This window comes from Mercenaria mercenaria, chromosome 8 (assembly GCF_021730395.1).
Source record: "Mercenaria mercenaria strain notata chromosome 8, MADL_Memer_1, whole genome shotgun sequence".
Taxonomy (NCBI): domain Eukaryota; kingdom Metazoa; phylum Mollusca; class Bivalvia; order Venerida; family Veneridae; genus Mercenaria; species Mercenaria mercenaria.
The window spans coordinates 53,099,844-53,121,509 of NC_069368.1; the positions used below are offsets into that span (position 1 = coordinate 53,099,844).

The 21,666-nt window shown below is 35.5% G+C and overlaps 1 protein-coding gene across 1 annotated transcript; it reads left to right on the plus strand.

Moving 5' to 3' along the window:
- Nucleotides 1-286: 286 nt before the first annotated feature.
- LOC123566324 (uncharacterized) lies at nucleotides 287-19,973 on the plus strand. Its single transcript, XM_045360299.2, has 9 exons — nucleotides 287-845; nucleotides 6,695-6,813; nucleotides 8,908-9,092; nucleotides 12,347-12,400; nucleotides 12,803-12,953; nucleotides 13,255-13,434; nucleotides 17,027-17,512; nucleotides 18,304-18,392; nucleotides 18,634-19,973. The coding sequence occupies exons 1-9, from the start codon at nucleotides 829-831 to the stop codon at nucleotides 18,658-18,660; spliced, it is 1,308 nt and encodes a 435-aa protein (XP_045216234.2). The 5' UTR covers nucleotides 287-828; the 3' UTR covers nucleotides 18,661-19,973.
- The last annotated feature ends 1,693 nt before the right edge of the window (nucleotides 19,974-21,666 follow it).

A 21,666-nucleotide genomic window follows, 5' to 3' on the forward strand; every position in this document is an offset into this window, starting at 1 on the left:
ATGCGACATGTAATGCATTAATCCACGGTTGTTAATGTACACATAAACTTAGTTATCAAAACAAAACTTTTTCTAAATTTGACTTGCATATGTTACCAAGTACGGACATTCATACTGCGACCTACTTTGGAGCTTCGAATTCACGACCCCTGGCCCTGTAGTCCAGTGTCTTAACAATTGGGGTGCATTGGGCTACTGTATCTGACACACTGAACAAAGGGAAGTAATTTGAAGGGAAGTAACTGCAAAATTTACGATTTATCAATAATACCTGCCGCAACAACTTAAGTATCGATTTCCCACCGTGTAAGATTCTATTGGGATTTAATGACAATGTAACAATCTACAGGTAATGGGAAAAATGCGATGTCCTGGTTGACAGTTCGCTTTAAATAACCAGCTTAATGGTGGATATCGTTATTCAAATCTGTGTTTAACAAGATAATAATTAAAAGATACATGGATAAGCTTTGTGAAAAGAGGAACTAAATGAATCGTACTGTGTTCCGCAACGTTAATAAATAATTAGATAATTTCATCCGCAGGCTGTTTTTAAGTAATCAATAACAACAATTTAACTGGAATAGATTTCGAAAGTTTTGTTTATCTGTTCGTGGTATATTGATAGTTTAACTATGGGGGCGTATCCCCAAAATTGACGATTAACAGTTATCTTAAATGACGGCAAAGGTTCAGTGTGATAATATAAAGCGATATGTACATGTAAAAACATTGTACCAAAGATAATTTACAATATGGTGAAAACATGTGACGGTGATTCAAATAAATTGTGAAAAAATGACACCACAAACGGATTAATACAGAAAAATGACTGCAGAAAATAGGTCAGTATTTAATTAATTCAATGATTCTTGACTGATATTATCATAGATGTAACATCTGGCGATATTACATAGACATAAGGTGTTTCCCCTAAATTCCTATTTACCTATTAGGAGCTGTCAGTGGCTAAGCGAGCATTTTGCTAATAGTCTTACAAAATGTAGTCTGGAAACGATGGGGGGTCAATCATATCTAAGCTATATTTTATGACAGTTTTAATACTTTTCGTAAACTATTCTGTTATTGATTTACCTAAGGAACAAAAATACCCACACAAAGTGTTAAGAAATGTATGTAGTAAAATTGTGTTAGCATAGCAATCAGTTAGACCTACGGCTGAGAGGCGCCTCTCGAGGAAACAGTGTTAGGCGCAGTAATTCAAAGATAAAAGTTGGAAATGAAAAAAAAACCAAGATATAAGCAAGGGGACGACAGTCGTCAGCCCCCCCGGTTAAGATACTGAGGCGTGGACAAAATGATTTTGGAAAGAAAGAATCAACGCGTTACCAAGTTCGAGACTGGGATTATTATGAGGAATTTTCAATTTCTAGTGGATGATCATGATCAACAAAAAAACAAGCTGTTGTTGACATTGATACAGGAATATCATAGTTATTGACCATTCGATGTTCCAAAGTTTTCAATTTGATGTTGTTTTATCCTTTTGCAAGATGTTTCTGGAAAGGGTGCCAAACAACTGAGCAGAAGTCAAGTTTGGGGTCTTATGTAGTTTAAGCAGCTTCTTTGAGCCTTTTGTTTGATGTTGCTTTTGCTAAATCTAAGTGTATTCTTAAACATTAGCTGTAATGTTTGTTTTTGTTTTTTTGTTTTTTTTTGTATGTGTTTGGTTCAGTTTAAATCATTAGATTTGGTAAAGCCTTGATAATTTGCAGACGAAACCCCTGCGGGCAATCAGTTAAATTTTTAGACAGCAGCAACAACAGGAAACTTTATAAGCAGAATCGACATGACATGTCTGTGGCGTTTGAACATATATATGTAATGATTATCAGGTATATGCACAAGAGTGAATATTATACTTCTATTTATATGTATAATAAAACATATTCATAACAACTATACTGTTTCTGTCCTTAAATTATATGACTCGTTCATAAGTTTACAAATATTTATTACAGTTTTTTTTTCTATTTCATGATGTCAAATTTTTGAAAAAGTACACAAAGTACTATCTATGACTGTTCCCAAAACCAACATCTTAAAATATGGACAGGATGTGCATTTGCAGTCAATCAAAGTATCGCTCATATTCTGCCAGGGTGTCTGTCTTTACTTGTAATTGGTTAATTTTATCTTAATTATTCCTTTTGTTTCAAAAATTCTGGGAACCTGTTGAGAATATCTTTCAATCGTGGTAATTTCATATGAGGCAGAGAACCATGTTCAACAGGTTTCAGCCAGTATTTAGGATATCTTGTAAAATTTTAATTTGAAATTGCAAAATTTCATTCATCACTATAACATGTATAAGGTCATTATTTGGTTTTTAGTCAGGTGTATATATGAATGATAACAATTTGCCGAAAACATTATCAGTTTTCACTGTGATAGATGTGCAGTACACATGTATAATAAAAATGTAATCGTTAAAACTGCGTCGTCTGATAGCTAAGACGGTACGCATAGGTGTAAACGTGACAATACATACTCTAGCTATACCAGTCCGTGGTTTGAATCCCTCCCGTTTGTATTTTTCAACAAATTAGCTATGAGTTATGTATTTTTATTTTTCTGTGCACATCATCCACGTGCAAAGTACATCTTTTACGGAAAATAACAAAAAAATCCTACTGTTATCTCAAATTATCTCGTATCTAAAGAGTGTCTTTGGTGAGAAGTATAGGCCCTAGTTTGTGGCATACAAGGAAAATTAGAAGATACTTGTACTCAGTCAATGAACTTAAATTTGCGCAGAAAAGCAGGATGAAGACTGTTTAAACTGAGCGTATAATTAAACTGGACCTCTCTAACTGTTATTTTACTAATACTATCTGCTAGTTTAACAAATATGGTAGTTTGTGTACAGTTGTATTACATAGTCTGTCCGAATAGTTGACTACTCATTGATAATAAAACTCGTTTAAAAGTCAGAGGTCAGTGACGAGCTATAGAATCGAACCTGATTTTACTGTCAGTGTCAAAATTGCCCGTCTTTAGCCCAGTAGCAATCTCCAACACCGCGTTACTTCCGGTTATCGGTACAGTGGTAATATTCCTGCGCAAAGGTTGACCCAGTAGGTAAAGTAGTGGACAATGGATCACAACATTCATGCGCAGAAGCTTATGTTGTTTGCGAGAACCAGACGATACTGGAGAGCAACCTTGCTCAGGCGTTATGAAATTGAGATTTGAGATCACTAGCAACTGTCTCACTGGTCAACTTTATGTTTGTGCTCAAAAGAGTTTTGGCACGTATTGAAGTAAACTACACACTCGATACGTGTTTATTATCATCTCATCCAGGATATTACAAATTTTTCAGTTATCTGTTATCATTGACTCATCATCTGACAGGGCGTAACGTCGTTCAAAATAATCTTCTTTTTACGGTAAATGTACAGGAAGTAACTTATCTTATTTTCAAGGAAAACATGACCTAGAACTCCCAGCCTTGAAACAAGTTCAGTCATGCCGAATACAACCAACATACCTGAATTAATGATAAAACACATTCAAAAGTGTCCTAAAAATGTTCGATAACGTGCTATGAAATGTAATTTTACTAAGAATCCTAAACTAAGTTATATTTTTTATCTAGCCTAGATAATGGGTAGATAAGTTTGTGTACTCCGCATAATAATCATCGTAAATCAAATTGTACTTAACAGTCACTTACCGCTTGCATTTCAAACACTTTAAAGTGGCCTTATGCGCATCTTACTGCACATAGTGTGTTTTTGGTGAATGTTTTATAAAAGCAATTTTCGGTTGCTGTGCATTTAAATGTGTTAAATTAACGATAATGCCGTGCAAGTATTTGAAGTTGATGCTGTAGAAATAAAGAAACTGGACTATAAAATAACAGTTCTTTTCTTCAATCTCTTACACAGTGATCTCCCTTACCTATAGATAGAGATTTCTGAAGTTGAAGGGAAGCAACTCCTGCGTGCAGTTCGACTTTTCTTAAAAAGACTGCCCCAGTCAAAATAATAAAAGCCATATTTGGAAACTTATTATTTCGTACTGGTTACAGGAAGAGTTTAGTATATTGGGTTAAAAACTATAATTTCCTCCACACTTTATACACACACATCTATTTCAGCTGGATTTTTACTTGAAAAATGCACATAATTCCACTTTAATGACATACGAGGAACATTTTATACGTGCATGCGCAAATATATAAGTACACGCATAAATATTATACACCATGTCGGTCTGTGCGAACACCATATCGGTCTATGCCTACACCATATTAGTCGGTGCGTACGCAATATTGGTATGTACGTACGCCATGTCGGTCTTAGCGAACACTATGCCAGTCTGTGCCAACGCTATATCGGTCTGTGCATTCACCATGTCAGTCCTATGTCGGTCCACGCATTCAGCATTTCGGTCCTCGCGGTCACCATGACAGTCCTATGTCAGTCTGTGCGTTCACAATGTCAGACCTATGCCGGTCCACGCATTCACTATTTCGGTCCTCGCGTTCACCATGACGGTCCAATGTCGGTCTGTGCGTTCACCATGTCATTACTATGCCGGTCTATGCGTACGCCATATAGGTCAGTGCGTACCCCAAATCGGTCTATGTGTACCCCATATCGGACTGTGCTTACGCCATGTAGGTCTGTGCTTACGCCATATCTGCCCGTGCGTTCTCTTCCTATGTCGGTCCGTGCGTTCACCATGTCAGTCTTATGTCGGTCCGTTTGTTCACCATTCCTGTCCATGTTGATTCGAGCTTTCACAATTTCGGTCAGTGACTTCACCTAGTCGGTCTGTGCGTTCGACCATGTCGATCTTATGTCGGTCCGTTTGTTCGCCATGTCGGTCCTTGTATTCACCATTTCTGCCCTTGCGTTCACCATGTTGGTTCGAGCGTTCACCATTTTGGTCCGTGACTTCACCTAGTCGGTCCGTGCGTTCACCATGTCGGTCCGTGAGTTCACCATTTCGGTCCGTGCGTACGTGATGTCGGTCCGTAGGTAAACAATATCGGTCCTTGCGGAAGCTATGTCTGTCCTTGCGTACCCAAACTGATCTGTACACACACAAAAGCAGTATGTGCGCCGGCATATGAAATATGTCTATATGTTTGTTAGCCAACAACAAGACTTAGTCATAATTTTCAAAACACTATTCCTGGAAAAGCGAAATTGGGAAACTTTACAAGTGCACAAAGCCATTTTCATTTTATGGTTTGTAGTCACGGCAATGTATTGTTTCTACGAAAGCGCGAAAGTACCAAAATCGTATAAATCTAACAGAGAATATCGTAGTAAATTGCCCCCTTAATGTGATAAGCAAACCAGTTTTTTGATCGACGATTTGAGATATTTCTTTTAATCTGTGACTATCTTAGAACTTATAGCAGTATATTCCACAATTTCTGAAATAAATCATTTTTCCAAAGCATGACAATATATTAGCAAATAACTACGCTTTATTGACTGTATAAGCAATTTACAATTTCAGTGAGATAAAAGTTATCAGAAAACTAAAAACCATTAAATTTGTTGGAAGGATTGTTAAAATCGGCAGTCATTGTTTATAGACGATAGAAAAAGAACTGAAAATCACTCAATTATCAACAAATACAAATATAAATCAATAGAAATTGCAATAGTTCCAGCTGAAGGTTTAATATTTTTGGATTAGTGAAATCATTCGATGACAGGAGAAAAAGTCAAAACGATTTGTCGAAAAAAAAAACATGATGTTCTGGTGCTACTACAACATACCACGGATCTAGGTCATGTAGCTTTTACGAGAAAACATGACAAATCACCGCATGTACGTATATTTATAAATATATATGAGCCGCGCCATGAGAAAACCAACAATGTGGCTTTGCGACCAGCATGAGTCCAGACCAGCCTGTGCATCCGCGCAGTCTGGTCAGGATCCATGCTGTTTGCTAACAGTTTCTTTAATTGCAGTAGGCTTTGAAAGTGAACAGCACGGATCTTGACCAGACTGCGCGGATGCAAAGCCACTATGTTGGTTTTCCCCTTAATCCCTCGACATGTATACATAGCGTTACATTTAAGGTTCAGTATGTTATTGCAATTGATTTCTGATTTTCAAGGTAGTTTCAACAATATTATCAATTCATTATTCATTGGTAGTGCACAAAATTTGTATCGAATGCATTTCATGATTAAGATATTACATGAATGATGGATGGAATGCTTTCATCAAAAGGTCAATACTTTCTGGATAATCAGCGAGGTACAACAGTAGCTTGGGGGCACATTATCGCTCATTAAGGTTGATGCATGAGTATAGTCGGATTCAGATTCACCTTTCCGAACCCTCACTGAATGAGTTAGTGCAGTTCAATAATAAAACAATTATCTTCTAATTCTTCCTGTGTAGATAGTTTGGACATCCCTTAGTTTGTTAGATACTCGTACAGTGCCGTGTTCAATCCCGTAGTTACCTATCCACTGCAGAGAAGAAAGCGCCCGTTCATGGTTTAACATAAGATTATCAATTAAGATGTCGCGACATTTACCCTCGGGTTAAGTAATGTCCCTTGTAATGATTTAGCAGACGACAATACATCTAACTTAATTCGTCCTCGAGCAGAGATCATATCTTTGTGAAGCACTGGCTAGGTTAAAGGGTCGACACAAATTATTCAGTCGAACTTTTTTCTTTTCAGTTGTAAATGTTGTAGTAGCCTGTACAGTCTTGCTGCAGAATGTCTCGTGGTGACATTGACCTTGGTGCACGTGCTTCTTTCAGCAGCAGAGTTAATGATACATTTACAAGTTATACAAGGTAATTAGTTCAGTAAACATACATTTAAGACAATGTAAGAGAAAAACATATAAAACATTGAAATTGAAAAATATGCCTCTGTAGTTGAGAAACATACATAAGATAGAAACATACATATCAGTGTAAGAGAAAAACATGCATACTTTGTAAGTGAGAAACATGCATTCCTGTATAAGAGAAAAAACATGTATACCTCTGTAAGTGAGAAACATGGATACCTTTGTAAGTGAGAAACATGCATACCTTTATAAGAGAAAAACATGTATACCTCTGTAAATGAGAAACATGCATACCTTTGTAAATAGTAAATATGCATACCTTTGTAAGTGTGAAAGATGCATACCTTTGTAAGTGTGAAAGATGCATACCTTTGTAAGTGTGAAACATGCATACCTCTGTAAGTGTGAAACATGGATACCTTTGTAAGTGAGAAACATGCATACCTTTATAAGAGAAAAACATGTATACCTCTGTAAATGAGAAACATGCATACCTTTGTAAATAGTAAATATGCATACCTTTGTAAGTGTGAAAGATGCATAACTTTGTAAGTGTGAAACATGCATACCTTTGTAAGTGAGAAACATGCATACCTCTGTAAGTGTGAAACATGCATACCTTTGTAAGTGAGAAACATGCATACATTTGTGAGTGAAAAACATGCATACCTTTGTAACTGAGAAACATGCATACCTTTGTAAGTGAGAAACATGCATACCTTTGTAAGTGTGAAACATGCATACCTTTGTAAGTGAGAAACATGCGTACATTTGCAAGTGAGAAATATGCATACCTTTGTAAGTGAGAAAAATGCATACCTTTGTAAATAGTAAATATGCATACCATTGTAAGAGAGAAACATACAATTCATTGTAAGTGAGAAATATACATATCATTGAAAGAAACATTCGTACTATTGTAAGTGGCAAACATACACCGTAAGCGAGAAAGACACATGCCCCTGTGGGTCAGAAATATACATATCATTGTAAGTGAGAAAGATACATGCCCCTGTAGGTCAGAAACATACTTATCATTGTAAGTGAGAAAGATACATGCCCCTGTAGGTCAGAAACATACATATCATTGTAAGTGAGAAAGATACATGCCCCTGTAGGTCAGAAAGATACATATCATTGTAAGTGAGAAAGATACATGTCCCTGTAGGTCAGAAAAATACATATCATTGTAAGTGAGAAAGATACATGCCCCTGTAGGTCAGAAATATACATATCATTGTAAGTGAGAAAGATACATGCCCCTGTAGGTCAGAAATATACATATCATTGTAAGTGAGAAAGATACATGCCCCTGTAGGTCAGAAACATATACCGTAAGAGAGAAAGATACATGCCCCTGTAGGTCAGAAACATACACCGTAAGAGAGAAAGATACATACCCCTGTAGAGAAAGATACATGCCCCTGTAGGTCAGAAACATACACCGTAAGATAGAAAGATACATGCCCCTGTAGGTCAGAAATATACATATCATTGTAAGTGAGAAAGATACATGCCCCTGTAGGTCAGAAACATACACCGTAAGAGAGAAAGATACATGCCCCTGTAGGTCAGAAACATACACCGTAAGAGAGAAAGATACATGCCCCTGTAGGTTAGAAACATACACCGTAAGAGAGAAAGATACATGCCCCTGTAGGTCAGAAACATACACCGTAAGAGAGAAAGATACATGCCCCTGTAGGTCAGAAACATACATATCATTGTAAGAGAGTAACATACATTTCACTTTAAGAGAAAAACATATATACCATTGTAAGAGAGAAATTCTTTTATGTTACAAAGGGGAATGTCATAGTTGAACTTGAAATTCGGATTTGCCGTTCTTTCAAGATCTGAGCAAATGTTAACACCAATAGTACATGCATAGGTATATTATATAGGAACACTTTATACATAATTATTATAGTCCGATAGAGTGGCCTACTATTCGTTAATATATTAAAGGTTGTACAGTATTATTTATAATTACTGTTATAAAATCGTGTTTTCCTATTTCAATATTCTGAAGTTTGACGCTTTACGCTGATTGAAATACATGTACTATTATATTAAGAATAATACCTATTTTCAGTACCGGCATCAGGGTCAGAAGACAACACAGGTATCGAAATAAATGAAACGACTTTACCACCAGCCACGCCATCACAGTCGTACGATCCCGGGGGCTGCGACAATAGCTTACACCCTCATCTCAGCGATACTGTGGCTATTGTCAGATACGCAACTCTAGTTATATCAGCTGTCTTCTTTATAGAGGTTATACGATTTTATATTTACTTTTATTACATGCTTCGTTATATAAATTGCCGGTCCATAGGTTGTGCTATTGACCGGTGTATAGTTCTACACAACATTCTGCCGGGCTAAAGTTAAAATTTGAATGAAGAAACACTATCCGACGCTATATAATAATAACTTACTGAATGGCTTGTTGGCAAGTCGTAAAAACTATTGACCCTCGATCCTTCACACCTCGGGCAATATTTTTATTACTGTCAGTAAGTGTATAATGTGAACTGGATTTTGGATATCGGATCGTTCAGGAGGGCTGATAAACCCAATGCCGATGTTAAATGAATATGAGATTTCGTTACCCCATCGGACTCTCCAGTAATTAAACAGTCCAAGTTGTCTTACATTGGGATATCGGCATTCAGTTCTCTACTGGCAATTCCGATAGGACATTAAATTCTATTTCCCTGACATTTTAATAAGATTTTAAATTTTAATTTTAAGAAGGATTCCAATGCAAAGCTATGTCTATTTCAGTTATTATTTTTGTCATTTTAAAAGTCATACGAACACAACTTGGGTCATATTGCGACTTGTCCAGCTGTTGTTGGTGGAAGAAGACCCCAGGTGCCCATAACGGCATTTTTAGGCATGGGCGGGAACCTTAGTAGAACCTTCGACCTGTATCGATGGCATCCTTACAAAAACAATTCTACACCCTAAATAACGTTTTGAAATTACATCGATGAGGCACACGTGATTTGAAGTCGGCGACTATTATATCTTGGTCACGATGGTCACTAGAGTAAGGTCTAAGGTCGCTAAATGCATACATCACCAGGTCCGACCCGGGTGTGAAGTAATTGCTAATCTGATTATTGGCTGTGAAAACATGAGCCAAAGTATCAAATTCTTAAGAATATCTTATTAAAATGAAAAAAAAAAAAAACAACAAAAACATGCTAATCTATTATAAAAACAACACTTAGTCTATCTTTTAACTATCTTTTATGTAAATAGATATCAGATATCTGCGAATGTAAAAAATACAATAATAGATTTAATGTAGTGGACCCGGCCTTATGACGACAGGAATTTCCGTGTGTGATTTCGGCATTCCCCGGTTTTACAGAAAGTTATTTGCGCTTAGATCTGCTTAAAGTCCACAGAATGCCGGATTGCCGAACTCGAACACGTAATCACACGGAAATTGTCGAGTGTCGTTACGGGTCCACTGATGATATTCAAAATTTTAGGGATTCCAATGCAGAGTCCCCGCCAATACCGCAGAAACTCTCTACTCAAAACCACAGTGTAACCTAATGCAGACTTTGGTCTAAATAGTTCATTATACAACCCTGTATTCAAATTCGCATAAAATCTGGAGCAGAGCTGGGTCTGTGATATTTATTCAGTTTTTATTTGAATACAAATAAACAACAAAAAACATACTCTGTCTTAGAGCGTACTCGAGCGCTATATTTTGGTTCTTAAGGTAATCAAAACATATTTGAACCGGAGTTCGTTATTCACTAATGTATTCTGTTTCCACAAGGTAATAATAAAATCCGGTATGAGACTGATATCCTTATTTGGTCTGTATTATAATGTCACATGTTAATCAAAGCAAATTAAAGCCCTCGATCGTTCGCATTCAGTTGTCAGAAGGTAATCAAAGCAGATTTGAACCGGATATCATTATTCACTAATGTCATAAGGTAACCAACACAGATTTGAGTCGGTAATTGTAAATTTCAGTATTCAGTTTTCACAAACAAGGTAATAAAGGTAGATTTGGGTCTGATGTCGGGACCTCAGACCCAGCTGCCTTCACTTAAACTTTCCATACATGTATAGTATTGTAATATTCTAAGTATTGTCAATTATGGATTCCTTAAAAGGCTTTTTTATGTGAATTTGAATAGATGGCTGAATAACGGCCTCTGACCGAACTCTGAATATGAATTAATGAGAAATTAATAACGCTACAATATTTGAATGGTTGCAGCTCAGAGCTGTTATGAAATATGTTATGTATTCGCGACAAATGGAATTCGCAAATGTCGGAAGTGATAGTACAAAAGCTGAATATCGATTTACGACCACGTAGCTAAACAATCTAATAAAAACTGTACAAATACGCCTAAATCTTAATATTAAATCAATTCGAACTTGAGCGTTAGGCAAAATCTTTAGTTTGATAAATAAGCACTAATTATCAGGAGGTACATCGTAATGACAATGGCTTGCGAGACACGCAGGCTCAAAGTGAGGGTCTCTCGGATGAACACACTCAAATCGCGGTCTCTGGAGTGAGTAGGCACGAAAACACGACCTCCGGGGTTAGCCCTCTCTGCGGTGAGCACGCTCCATGTCATGACTTCCGGGGTATAATGCACATTTGAAATGACGACCTCCGTGAATAGCAGCCGATCTTTTTGGTCTATGTGCTTAATATACTGTAAATGACTAGAGAAGTTCTTACATGCAGGCCAGGTTTTTCCCGTGTTTTTGTCGGTGCTAGAAAATGGCGTCTTACACTCCATGTGCTAAAAATTATGAATGAATGCGTAAATTCATACGCTACTGTAATAATAAAAAAACAACATTTGTTTTATTAAATTTCTTCTGTTGACTGAAGAATAAGGCATGCAAGAAAAAGAATTTGTCACTAGTTGAAGGTGCGGATGGAAATATCTGAAATATAACCTCGTTACAGTTACAGCTACTCTCAAGCCAAATAATTCCACCAGCACCTTCAACCAGTGACAGATTCTTACAATCTGACGCCCCAGTGCGACGGAATTCCGTTATTGTTACGTCAACGTATGTGTTGCGGTACCATTTGAAGTGACAGCGTATCAAGACCTGGACTCTGAACCTCCAATATTTTTTTTCAAGCACACTTGTTATCGTTTTTGTTCCCTTGTATTTGTCGAGCTTTTTAAAATCTTTATCAACACGTTTAATATGAGTTTGACTAATTTCGTATTTGAAATAAACAAGTTTCAAAAAAGTTTTGAAAATGAAAAAAAAAGAAAAATGATAAAAATCTAACTTTTGTAAGGCTTAAATTTGTTATATTCATAACCTTAAACTATGAAACCACAGTATCCAGTTTCGGTACACCAGTTTTGGCCTAAAGGTTAATAGAGCTGGATGTTTTTCTTCGTTTCTTTTTCAGCAACACTGTATTAAGATTTGATATTCTTATTTTGTACAATAGTAAATAGCCATGTTCACTGAAATACTAACAATATCATTGCTTTATATTGCAGATTGTATGTAAAGTGTTGTATCTGAAAGTGAAATTTCTCAAGGATATCTGGCAGGTAAAGAACTGTTAACTGTTCTGAAAGCTAATGCTAATTTTTCAGGAATTTCATAGTGGCATGTTAACGCTTTCGTAAGGCATATGGTGTTTGAACTGTCCGAAATCTGTTAAAGTTGCTTGTGTATCGATTCTTTCTACAATCATCCATCAAGTTAAAATGAAACTTCGTACATATTATCATCTTGATGTAAACATTCATGCTATGTCCCAGAGTAGAAGACCCATAAGGCACATAGTAATCAAAATGTCCGTCTGTACGTCCATCCACCGGCCCGTCACACTTTTCTTGTGTACTCAACTCCTCCTACCATGTCCATCCAACTGAAATGAAGTTCTTTCTGTTAACTTCTCCATATGTAAAATATACAGATGCATTACCTATATTTTGATATTTTTTCAGATGTTCGATATGCTCATAGTATTGCTCAGTTTAGGTGTGGAGATTGGTTTCTTTCTTGTGCACGAGAAACTCGTGTGTTACAGCAGTGCAACTGAAGCAGCTACATTTGTCATCGTGCTTCGACTGTGGAGAATACCCCGAGCGTGTAATAGTAAGACATAAAACATGCCTTTAAAGATACAGCCGAAGCGAGAATTTCTAAGTTTTTATTGTTTCTTACATGTGCATAATAAGTATCATTTATATAGAGAATTATTAAAATTGTTAAAACTGAGGATAAAACGCCAATGGGCTCGCTTATTGGGGATATATCCGTCTCACAACGGTGATTGTGCACATATACGGGGATATCATATATTTACAACGCTAAATGAGAGTCGGTAAACTTTGTCCTGTTTGCATTTAGTCAAAAATTACAATATTTTGATACGATAAACCTACTTTTCTTTCAGTTCGTAAAGCAGAATATAAGAAAAAACTTGAGGACCAGCACCACTTTCTGAGACTGACAAAGACGGAGACTGAAAAAAGGTGCAAGGAGCTCGAGAAAATCGTGCAAAGTCAGTCAGAAGAAATAGAAAAGTATAAAGCAGTCATCAGGAAAAATAATTCAGTAGTTAAAGACGAAAATGGTGAGAGATGATGAGTATCTATTTCATCCATTTCAGTGTAAAACCCTGTGTAAAGTTTCATATTCAGTTTCTCATTTGGTGCAAAATAAAAGATAAAATAAATACAGTATTTTAACCTAAAAGCAGCATGCCTTCAGATTTGGCGAAAAAATAATCTTTCTTTCAAATTGAAGTTTTGGTCATATTATGAACATTTGAATATGAATTTTTGTTTCTAAGATATTTTTAAAATTTCAAACCAAGAAAAAAAGATGACTGCGTCGGGAATCGAACCCCGGACCGCCGCGGCAATAAAGACATTTTCCCGTCGTCGTAACCAATAGTGCTATAGCTGAATTAGTGAATAATGACTTCAAGATATAGATATTAATAATCGAGACAGTTTACCTGGAGTAAAAGCGTGACAAACGCTTTTCGATTTTCATCGTAAAAAGTAGTAAAAAAAGCAAATTCTCACGTGTTTCCGTAACATGAAGTTTGTCAGTAATTAAGTTTTAAAGCTTCCTTAATACAGCATTTATTTCAAGATATCTAAAAAAAATATTTTTTTGTTGTCGAACCATCTGGAGGCATGCCGCTTTAAAACATATGATCATTCGCCGCCTAAAACTTGCAATTTATATATTTTTGAACTTTGTTATATCTTAAACACGAAGAGCATATCGTTACTAAATACAAAATGCAAAGAACTGCATTGAGATTAAGGAGAAGTTATCCAATTTTTGCTCTGAGCCGACAATATGCTAAACATGAGGAAGAATTGACCTCATGACCGATATTGCAGAAAATCGATATCAGGGGAGACAACAGCTATTATGGTATTGGTAACAGGTGACCGGTATTGCGATGTCGATATCTATTGCCTCCGGGTATTGTCACCTGGATGTTTATTTCAATATCATGAAGGTTTTTCATAAGACTGATAGGTTTGAAGTATGCATTGTCTCTTGTAGCTCTGTATAGAGCGGCTGTGTACTTTTTATTTGTTAAATAATTGACTTTGTTCTATGTATTTGATGTATATAGATGAGACGTAAATAAATATATAAGATAATTAAACAAGCTTAATTGAAACGTCACTGGAGTTACAACCTATGAAAAAGGGATTTTTCATTCGAAATAAAAGAATGTTTAATATGTAATTTTCTGAACCGTAGCATTTTTAACATGTTATTTTATAATAATTAAATTAATTTTCATATTAATATAACATATCTATCAGCAATAAAAACCATATTTTCATACATATTCTTATATAAGAAGAATGTATATTTTAACATGATTTAGAAAAACAATGTAACAAATCGGGTGAACATTGCTATCTGTAAACCATTAAGATTCAAGTTAAAGGCAAATATCGATGAAGTCTTACTTTTTTTTTTCATTTCCAACCAAATCTGAAATGTAAATGACCCTTAATCTCTAGGAAAAAGGAGGTTCGTACCCCTAGACACTTCCTTTTATATTTATATAGCACTAGCTTTGATATTTTTACGGCGTCTCCCATCTATAAAATACGCTGTCGTTGAAAAATAAAATCTGACATATATATTTAAGAAATATGATCTGATTTTACAGTTGTGTTTTAAATAACGTTGTCTTTAAGTATAATATGTGTATAAGACCTAAGTACCCCCCCCCCCCCCCCCACACACACACACACAAAATCGAACTATGTTTTTTTACGATTTTATAATTTTTAAGGTCATAACACATTATTTTAGAATTGACATTTTAAAATTGTCTGTTTGATATGTATTATGCCTGCTGCCACTACCACATCCATTCTTATGTCACAAAAATATATATGTAAGATTTTTTTTAAACAGCTGTTAATAATTACACATGTGTAGGTTTTGAACTTTTTTATTCTGAATTGGTTGAACATCATACGTATATCAATTCAGTAATTCTTAACATATTGGAAAATAGGAAGTTAAATGAATCGAAAATTATGGTATGTTTGTAATATTTAAAAAAAAAAAAAAAAAAGATAATGGCAATTAGGGTTGTACAGGTATTTTGCCGTATTCAAGCAGATATTACTCATTTTAATGTAGCTACACATATTCCGCCAATATAATTATGAAAACTGTTTGCAAAATAAAAAATATGCGAAAGTTTAAAGTCACATGATAATTATACCTTGTAATTACAAAAAGAAAATACCCGTAATTCAAAACGCAACTATAGCCTTATCAGGGTTATAAACGTCTGTGTTGTTTTAACGTTCCTTATTTAGAGGTAATCGCCAAGTTTTATTACAGGTCCAATAAAAAGGATTTATGCGTGATGCATACAACATTTTATCACTTCTATAAACTATCATTCAATAGGATTACATTATAGAAATTGGCTTCATGTAAAATTATCTTGAATTGAATATGTACAATAAATAATGAAAGTTAATCACGAAGACATTTATGATAACTGAAAAGATCATGAAACAAGGTAAAATTTTCACAAAAACAAAATATATCATTAAGTTTATGAAGTAAAATTCAATTCTGTTTCAAATGCAGATATTATTTACTTTGCTTAAACATTCTTGTACACAAAAATACATATTTTCCACTTTTAATTTGATCAAGACGAACCTTGAATTTATTTACTAAAATTTATTAAGTAAAATGTATACAAAAATTCTATAATTTACCTTTTTGTACTGTAACTGAGTAGAAAAATAGCAACAGTTTGCATTTGTGATCCAAATGGCCGGTAGAAATACTATCTTTTTTAATGTTTAATTGACATAATTGGCATAACTGACACTTGATCTGTAAATGTATATGAAATAAGGTGAGAACAACAACGTAAGAAGAAACGCACATCTCTTTCTTTTTAGAACCGAAATATTAATTGCAATATTTAATTGCATTTCTTTATATTGTTAATTTGTGATATTAGCACAAAATGAATTACTCGCGAAGTAAATTACATTAAATGATTAAATCATTACTTAAACCTTTTGATCACAATACCGCATGTTCACGCGGCATAATAATATCGTCTGCTTATGACGCTACAACAACAACTTCGCGCTGAAGTTAATTTTCTTCCAAATTAGTGGAAATAAACTGTCTGAGAACGAATCAAATTTTTATTTCACAAAAATGAAATAAATATCATTTAAAAGATAAATTCAATGAGAGTAGGAAAGTTTTTGCACCTAAGCTTTCATATCAATGGTTTTATACAAAAACATGCTTTGAAGAAACGCATGTATGAGATTTTTGCACATTTTATATGGAAAAAAGAAGGGAAAAAATGACGAAATGATGGCATTAAACTTCATCCGAAGAACGAATCAAAAATTAAATTAAAATTTAATTTAAAAAAACCTTGTGATGAATCAAATGTTGAACTTTGGTAATATTTTTGCACCTAAGGTTTCTTATTTTTAGTAATTTTGTTATTAAGTAAAATGTGTACATGCCCTTCTTATTTCTATATAGAAAATCTGACCGCTATCGATTTGTGGCCGGAGGAATATTCTTCGGTATGTTTACAGAGTTGCAAAAAAGATATAGCATTTATTAGGCAGATCATTTGAAATGAATATGCTATCATACACTGTATTTTCTCTTTACAGAAAGAGTTGCTAATGGAAACGGGCCATTTAATAAAGGCATCAGTGCTGCTGCGATAGGAATTCTGCATCCAGATGCACGAGAAAACAGTGATAGAGTCAATTCTGTCCAAACTGAAAGATTACGCAGTGAAGTAAATAATGATGAAATACGTGACAATGCTAAGTGTAGTGAAAACAATGCGAGCAATAAGACTGAATCTGATTTGGAAAGAAATGATTCAGATAAAAATAGCAGAGCCAATGACTCTGGTATCGAGGTAAAGGACTCTTTTCGAAGTGAGAAAGAAGTGACAAGGGTTTATGATAAGGTACAGAATAGTGATGACGAAGTTTTTGATAGTGATGGTTCGGAGTTTCCGGTTGCTGTTCAAGTACAGGAAGTAGAGGTTCAGATAGAAGAAATCTCCAGACAGAAACAGTTACCATCAGTGACGTCAATTCCTAGAAGTCCTGGCGATGAAGATCATGAAGCCGTTCTGTTAAGACGTAAGTTCGTCCGTTTGTTTCACAGACCACACGAATTGCATACAAGAAAACACAGAACTTCTTATACAAAACGAAAGAGCAATTTTTGTGAACCATTTAGACCTTTCCAACATGCTCGTTTGCACATCTGTGTTAAACCACACTCATGGGTCTTAAACACATATACGCCAACTGAACCAACGATAGGTTCAATTCATTCCATGCCTTGCTCTCCGAGTACAAAATTGTGTTATGTTTCTTTATTATAATTCTTTACACACTTTCGTCTTCAATATAGGTATTATAAAGCATATGGTATTGATAACGGAAACTTGAAGCAAGTCTACTGATTTATGACAAAGAAGTGTGGTTTGAGCATAGGATAAACTTATATAATTCAGTCTGGAGATCGAATACATATGTTTAAATATGTGATTTAAAACTGAAGTTGTCTCGGAAACAGCAGATTACTTTATTCGGATAATAATGATTCATAGCCGTGTCCCCATCCGAGGGGGGGTGGGGGTGTGGGGATACTGCACTTGATGCTAACCAAGCTAACTGAATTAAATATACAATGGCAATGTTGAATTAATGTTTGCACGGACGGATAAGCTATTGATCGTTTACAAGTGGTACTGATGCTATGTCCTACCTAAAATGTATTTAGACCTATTTCATACAGACGGCAATAACGTTTTCTTTATGACTCAGTTACTAAGATAAATGTTTTTATACTGAGACGACTCTGGTCTGCATTCAGCGATAAACAAACTCCAAGTCTATAAAATATTAGTTTCTTTCTCATACAGGAAAGTCCAGCAAGACAATGGCGGCAGCGTTCATCAATCCCAGCTTTGACAACGACGAACCGGATGCACGCGGCACGTACAGAAGCGCGGTATGCCATTTTGAAACTTTTTTTTAAATACATTGTTTTTAATAGCAGATCGTTACAGATTAACTTTTGTCAGATCTTTATCAAATACTAAGATAAGGTTTATGTTCACCTCCTTCTTGTAATCTTTTTTTTCTGTGGAAATATTCTATGCCGTAATGTTACACCATATTACAGGCCCACTAGAACTGTTATTTTAGCTAAAGTTAATTCTACAGACGTCATACCTTATTTTGTCTTTCAGGACGGTATACCAATGACTGAGCTATGAACACACATGCCAGACTAGGATGGTCTATGACTGAACTTTTTTTTTTCTACCATTAAATCGGATAAAGAAGAGTGTTGTGAAATAAAATGAAAAGTAAATGGCCAAAATAGGATTATCCGGATTACAGTTCTTGTGGACATGGAGTAACTACATCATAGTATAGATGGGTTGAAATTGAATATCCGACATTTTATGCTCTCGAATGTTGGCATATTAAAATTGCATTGTCCGTCCGTGCGTGACGTACGTCCGAGTAAATTCTTGTCCGGGCTGTAAGTCTGCCACTCATAAAGGGAATTTGAAATAACTTGGCATAAATGTCCCACATAACGAGACGACGTGTCATGCGCAAGATCCAGACCCCTAGCTCTAAGGTCAAGGTCACATTTAAAGGTTTACATGGTCTGTATCTTGTCCGATCCATAACTCTGTCATCGGGATTTCAAATATATTTGGCACAAATGTTCCCTATAATGACTTGATGTGTCATATACAAGACCCAGACCCCTAGCTCAAAGGTCAAGGTAACCTTTGGAGAACGTTTTTTATGATTCATACTTTTACTATTGTGGCATATTTTGCCCCGAAAACTGTAGCATTCTTAGGCACGCTTTGGGGGCATTTGTCACTTATAGTGACAGTTCTTGTTTCTGAGTGCAATAAAATACTAGTCACCTTGTCATAACATGCATTGACAAAAGACAGCAGCATTTTGAAAGCATTCTCTGTTTAAACTGTGCTGTAGTCGGTCTATTGATTTTTTTTCATTGTTATTATTTATAAGCAGACTATGTAAAAATCGGTTCCAAAGATGTCATGGTCACTTTAAAGGAATTCTACCTGATTGTACTGTTAATTTGTTACCTTGTAAACCCCTTTTCTGCAGGTCAGAAAATACATATGATAACATACTGCAATGTAGTTCAATACGTCGCCATATATATGCGTTTTTATTACAAGATTCATTAAAGATGAAACATATTTTCTATAAAAGATGTATATTTTCTTGTTACTTTTTTTGGACATAAAGATTCAGATTTACTGATCATAGCAGGGCAAATCTGAAATATTTTGCGGACAAAATTTAAATACTGATCTAATATGTAATTCTGTATACAGACTTTATACATGTCTGCATGTTGTTGTTTTTTTTGTCTGTTAAATATAGGATTTTTTTTTTTACAAATTTTCATTCATTTGCTCCAATATATGAACATGTTGCCCTACCCAATGCTTTTAATTCATTGTGAATATATGTATTTATTTTTCATTGTATATAAAGCAATAAATTATAAACATAAGAATGAATTTTATTCAGTCTTCTGTCTTTATTCAAAGAAGGCATGTTTGCCCATGTTGGCTAGACTGTAGGTTTGAATTTTTATCAATTACTGGAAGGCATACAATGGTCAAACTACACATGATGATTTTGCTCCTGTTGTTTTGACAGTAATTAGGTCAAAGGTCAAGGTCACAGTTAAGCCGCAGGATTAGTAACTTGAGAACATGTGTGCCTATGGCCATCAATCTTATGTTGATTACATATGGTCAATACATGGCCTAAATTTTTTTGGTAAGTCGAAGGGCCCTTAACTCCCCAACAAAAAACTTAGAAATTTAGAAAATATATGCCACTACATTTGATACTGATCAGCAAAACACGAAACTGGATGATTTGAGAAGTATAAAGTATTAAAATACCTACTGTATGTTAATGTATTGATTTTTTGAACATGCAAGAAAGTATACTTTGTAATACGTTTGGTGCAGAAATTATCTGTAAAGGGCCATAACTTGAATAAAATCATTAAACTAGAAAATGCTACCAATATTGAAGTGGTCTGGACAAACTGTCTACAGACAAAACTGTATACAGACAAACTAAATCGATACATAATAGAAGAAATATTTAAACTGTCAATAAACACATGTATCTGCGGTGATCCTCAATCTATTCCACTGACTGTCTGTTTTGTCATTCGCTGGTGACAATAGTTGACTCTTGGTCTGCTTTGTCACCAGCTGGTGTAGAAAAAAAATAATTAAGCTGCGCCATGAGAAAACCAACATAGTGCGTTTTCGACCAGCCTGTGTGTCCGCGCAGTCTGGTCAGGCTCCATGCTGTTTGCTAACGGTTTCTTTTATTACAATAGGCTTTGAAAGCGAACAGCATCGATCCTAACAAGACTGCGGGGATCCGCCGGCTGGTCTGGATCCATGCTGGTCACAAACACACTACGTTAGTTTTCCTCTGGCGCGGCTCAATGATTGTCTGACCAGCATGAGAGAACTTGAACCTATACATAGTCATTATGAAAACGAATATAATGACATATGATAACAAAGCACGCCTTGGCGCGACTATGTATTCCTAAAACGTATTAAACTAGAGTTGTCACAGGAGTGACGAATTATACCCCCATAATATGGCCTTGTCACAGAACTAAGCCAATGTCAAAGCTGAACTTGCTTGACCTTTGACCTCAAATTTATTTATTTATTTGGGTTTTACGGCGCACCAACACAGTATAGGTTATATTGCGCCAAACAGGACTACAAATTTTGGTTCCACATCTCATTTACATCGAAATAAAAACATGAGGTACTGACCTTAAAATCAATACAGGTCATCTGCTGGTCATGATCAAGCTCCCTATGAAGTTTCATGATCCTCGGCCCAAGCATTCTCAAGTTATTGTCCAGAAAAGGTTTAAATGTTCCGGGTCACTCTGAGCTTTGGAATTGAAAATCATTAGGGGTCATCTGCTGGTCATGACGAACCTCCCTATTAAGTTTCGTGATCCTAGTCCAAAGTGTTCTGAAGTTATTGTCCGAAAACAGTTTTAAATATTCCAAGTCACTGTGACCTTGACCTATGACCTCAAAATCATAAGGGGCTATGTGCTGGTCATATCCAACCTCTCTATCAATTTTCATGATCCTAGGCCCAAGCGTTCTCAAGTTATCATCCGGAAACCGTTTAACTGTTTCATGTCACTGTGACCT

Bases quoted from the DNA above. Each gene is read 5' to 3' on its own strand.
- LOC123566324 (XM_045360299.2), top strand. The intron at 12,401-12,802 runs GTAAAGAACTGT...ATATTTTTTCAG, and splicing joins TTCTCAAGGATATCTGGCAG to ATGTTCGATATGCTCATAGT. The intron at 18,393-18,633 runs GTATGCCATTTT...TTTGTCTTTCAG, and splicing joins GCGGCACGTACAGAAGCGCG to GACGGTATACCAATGACTGA.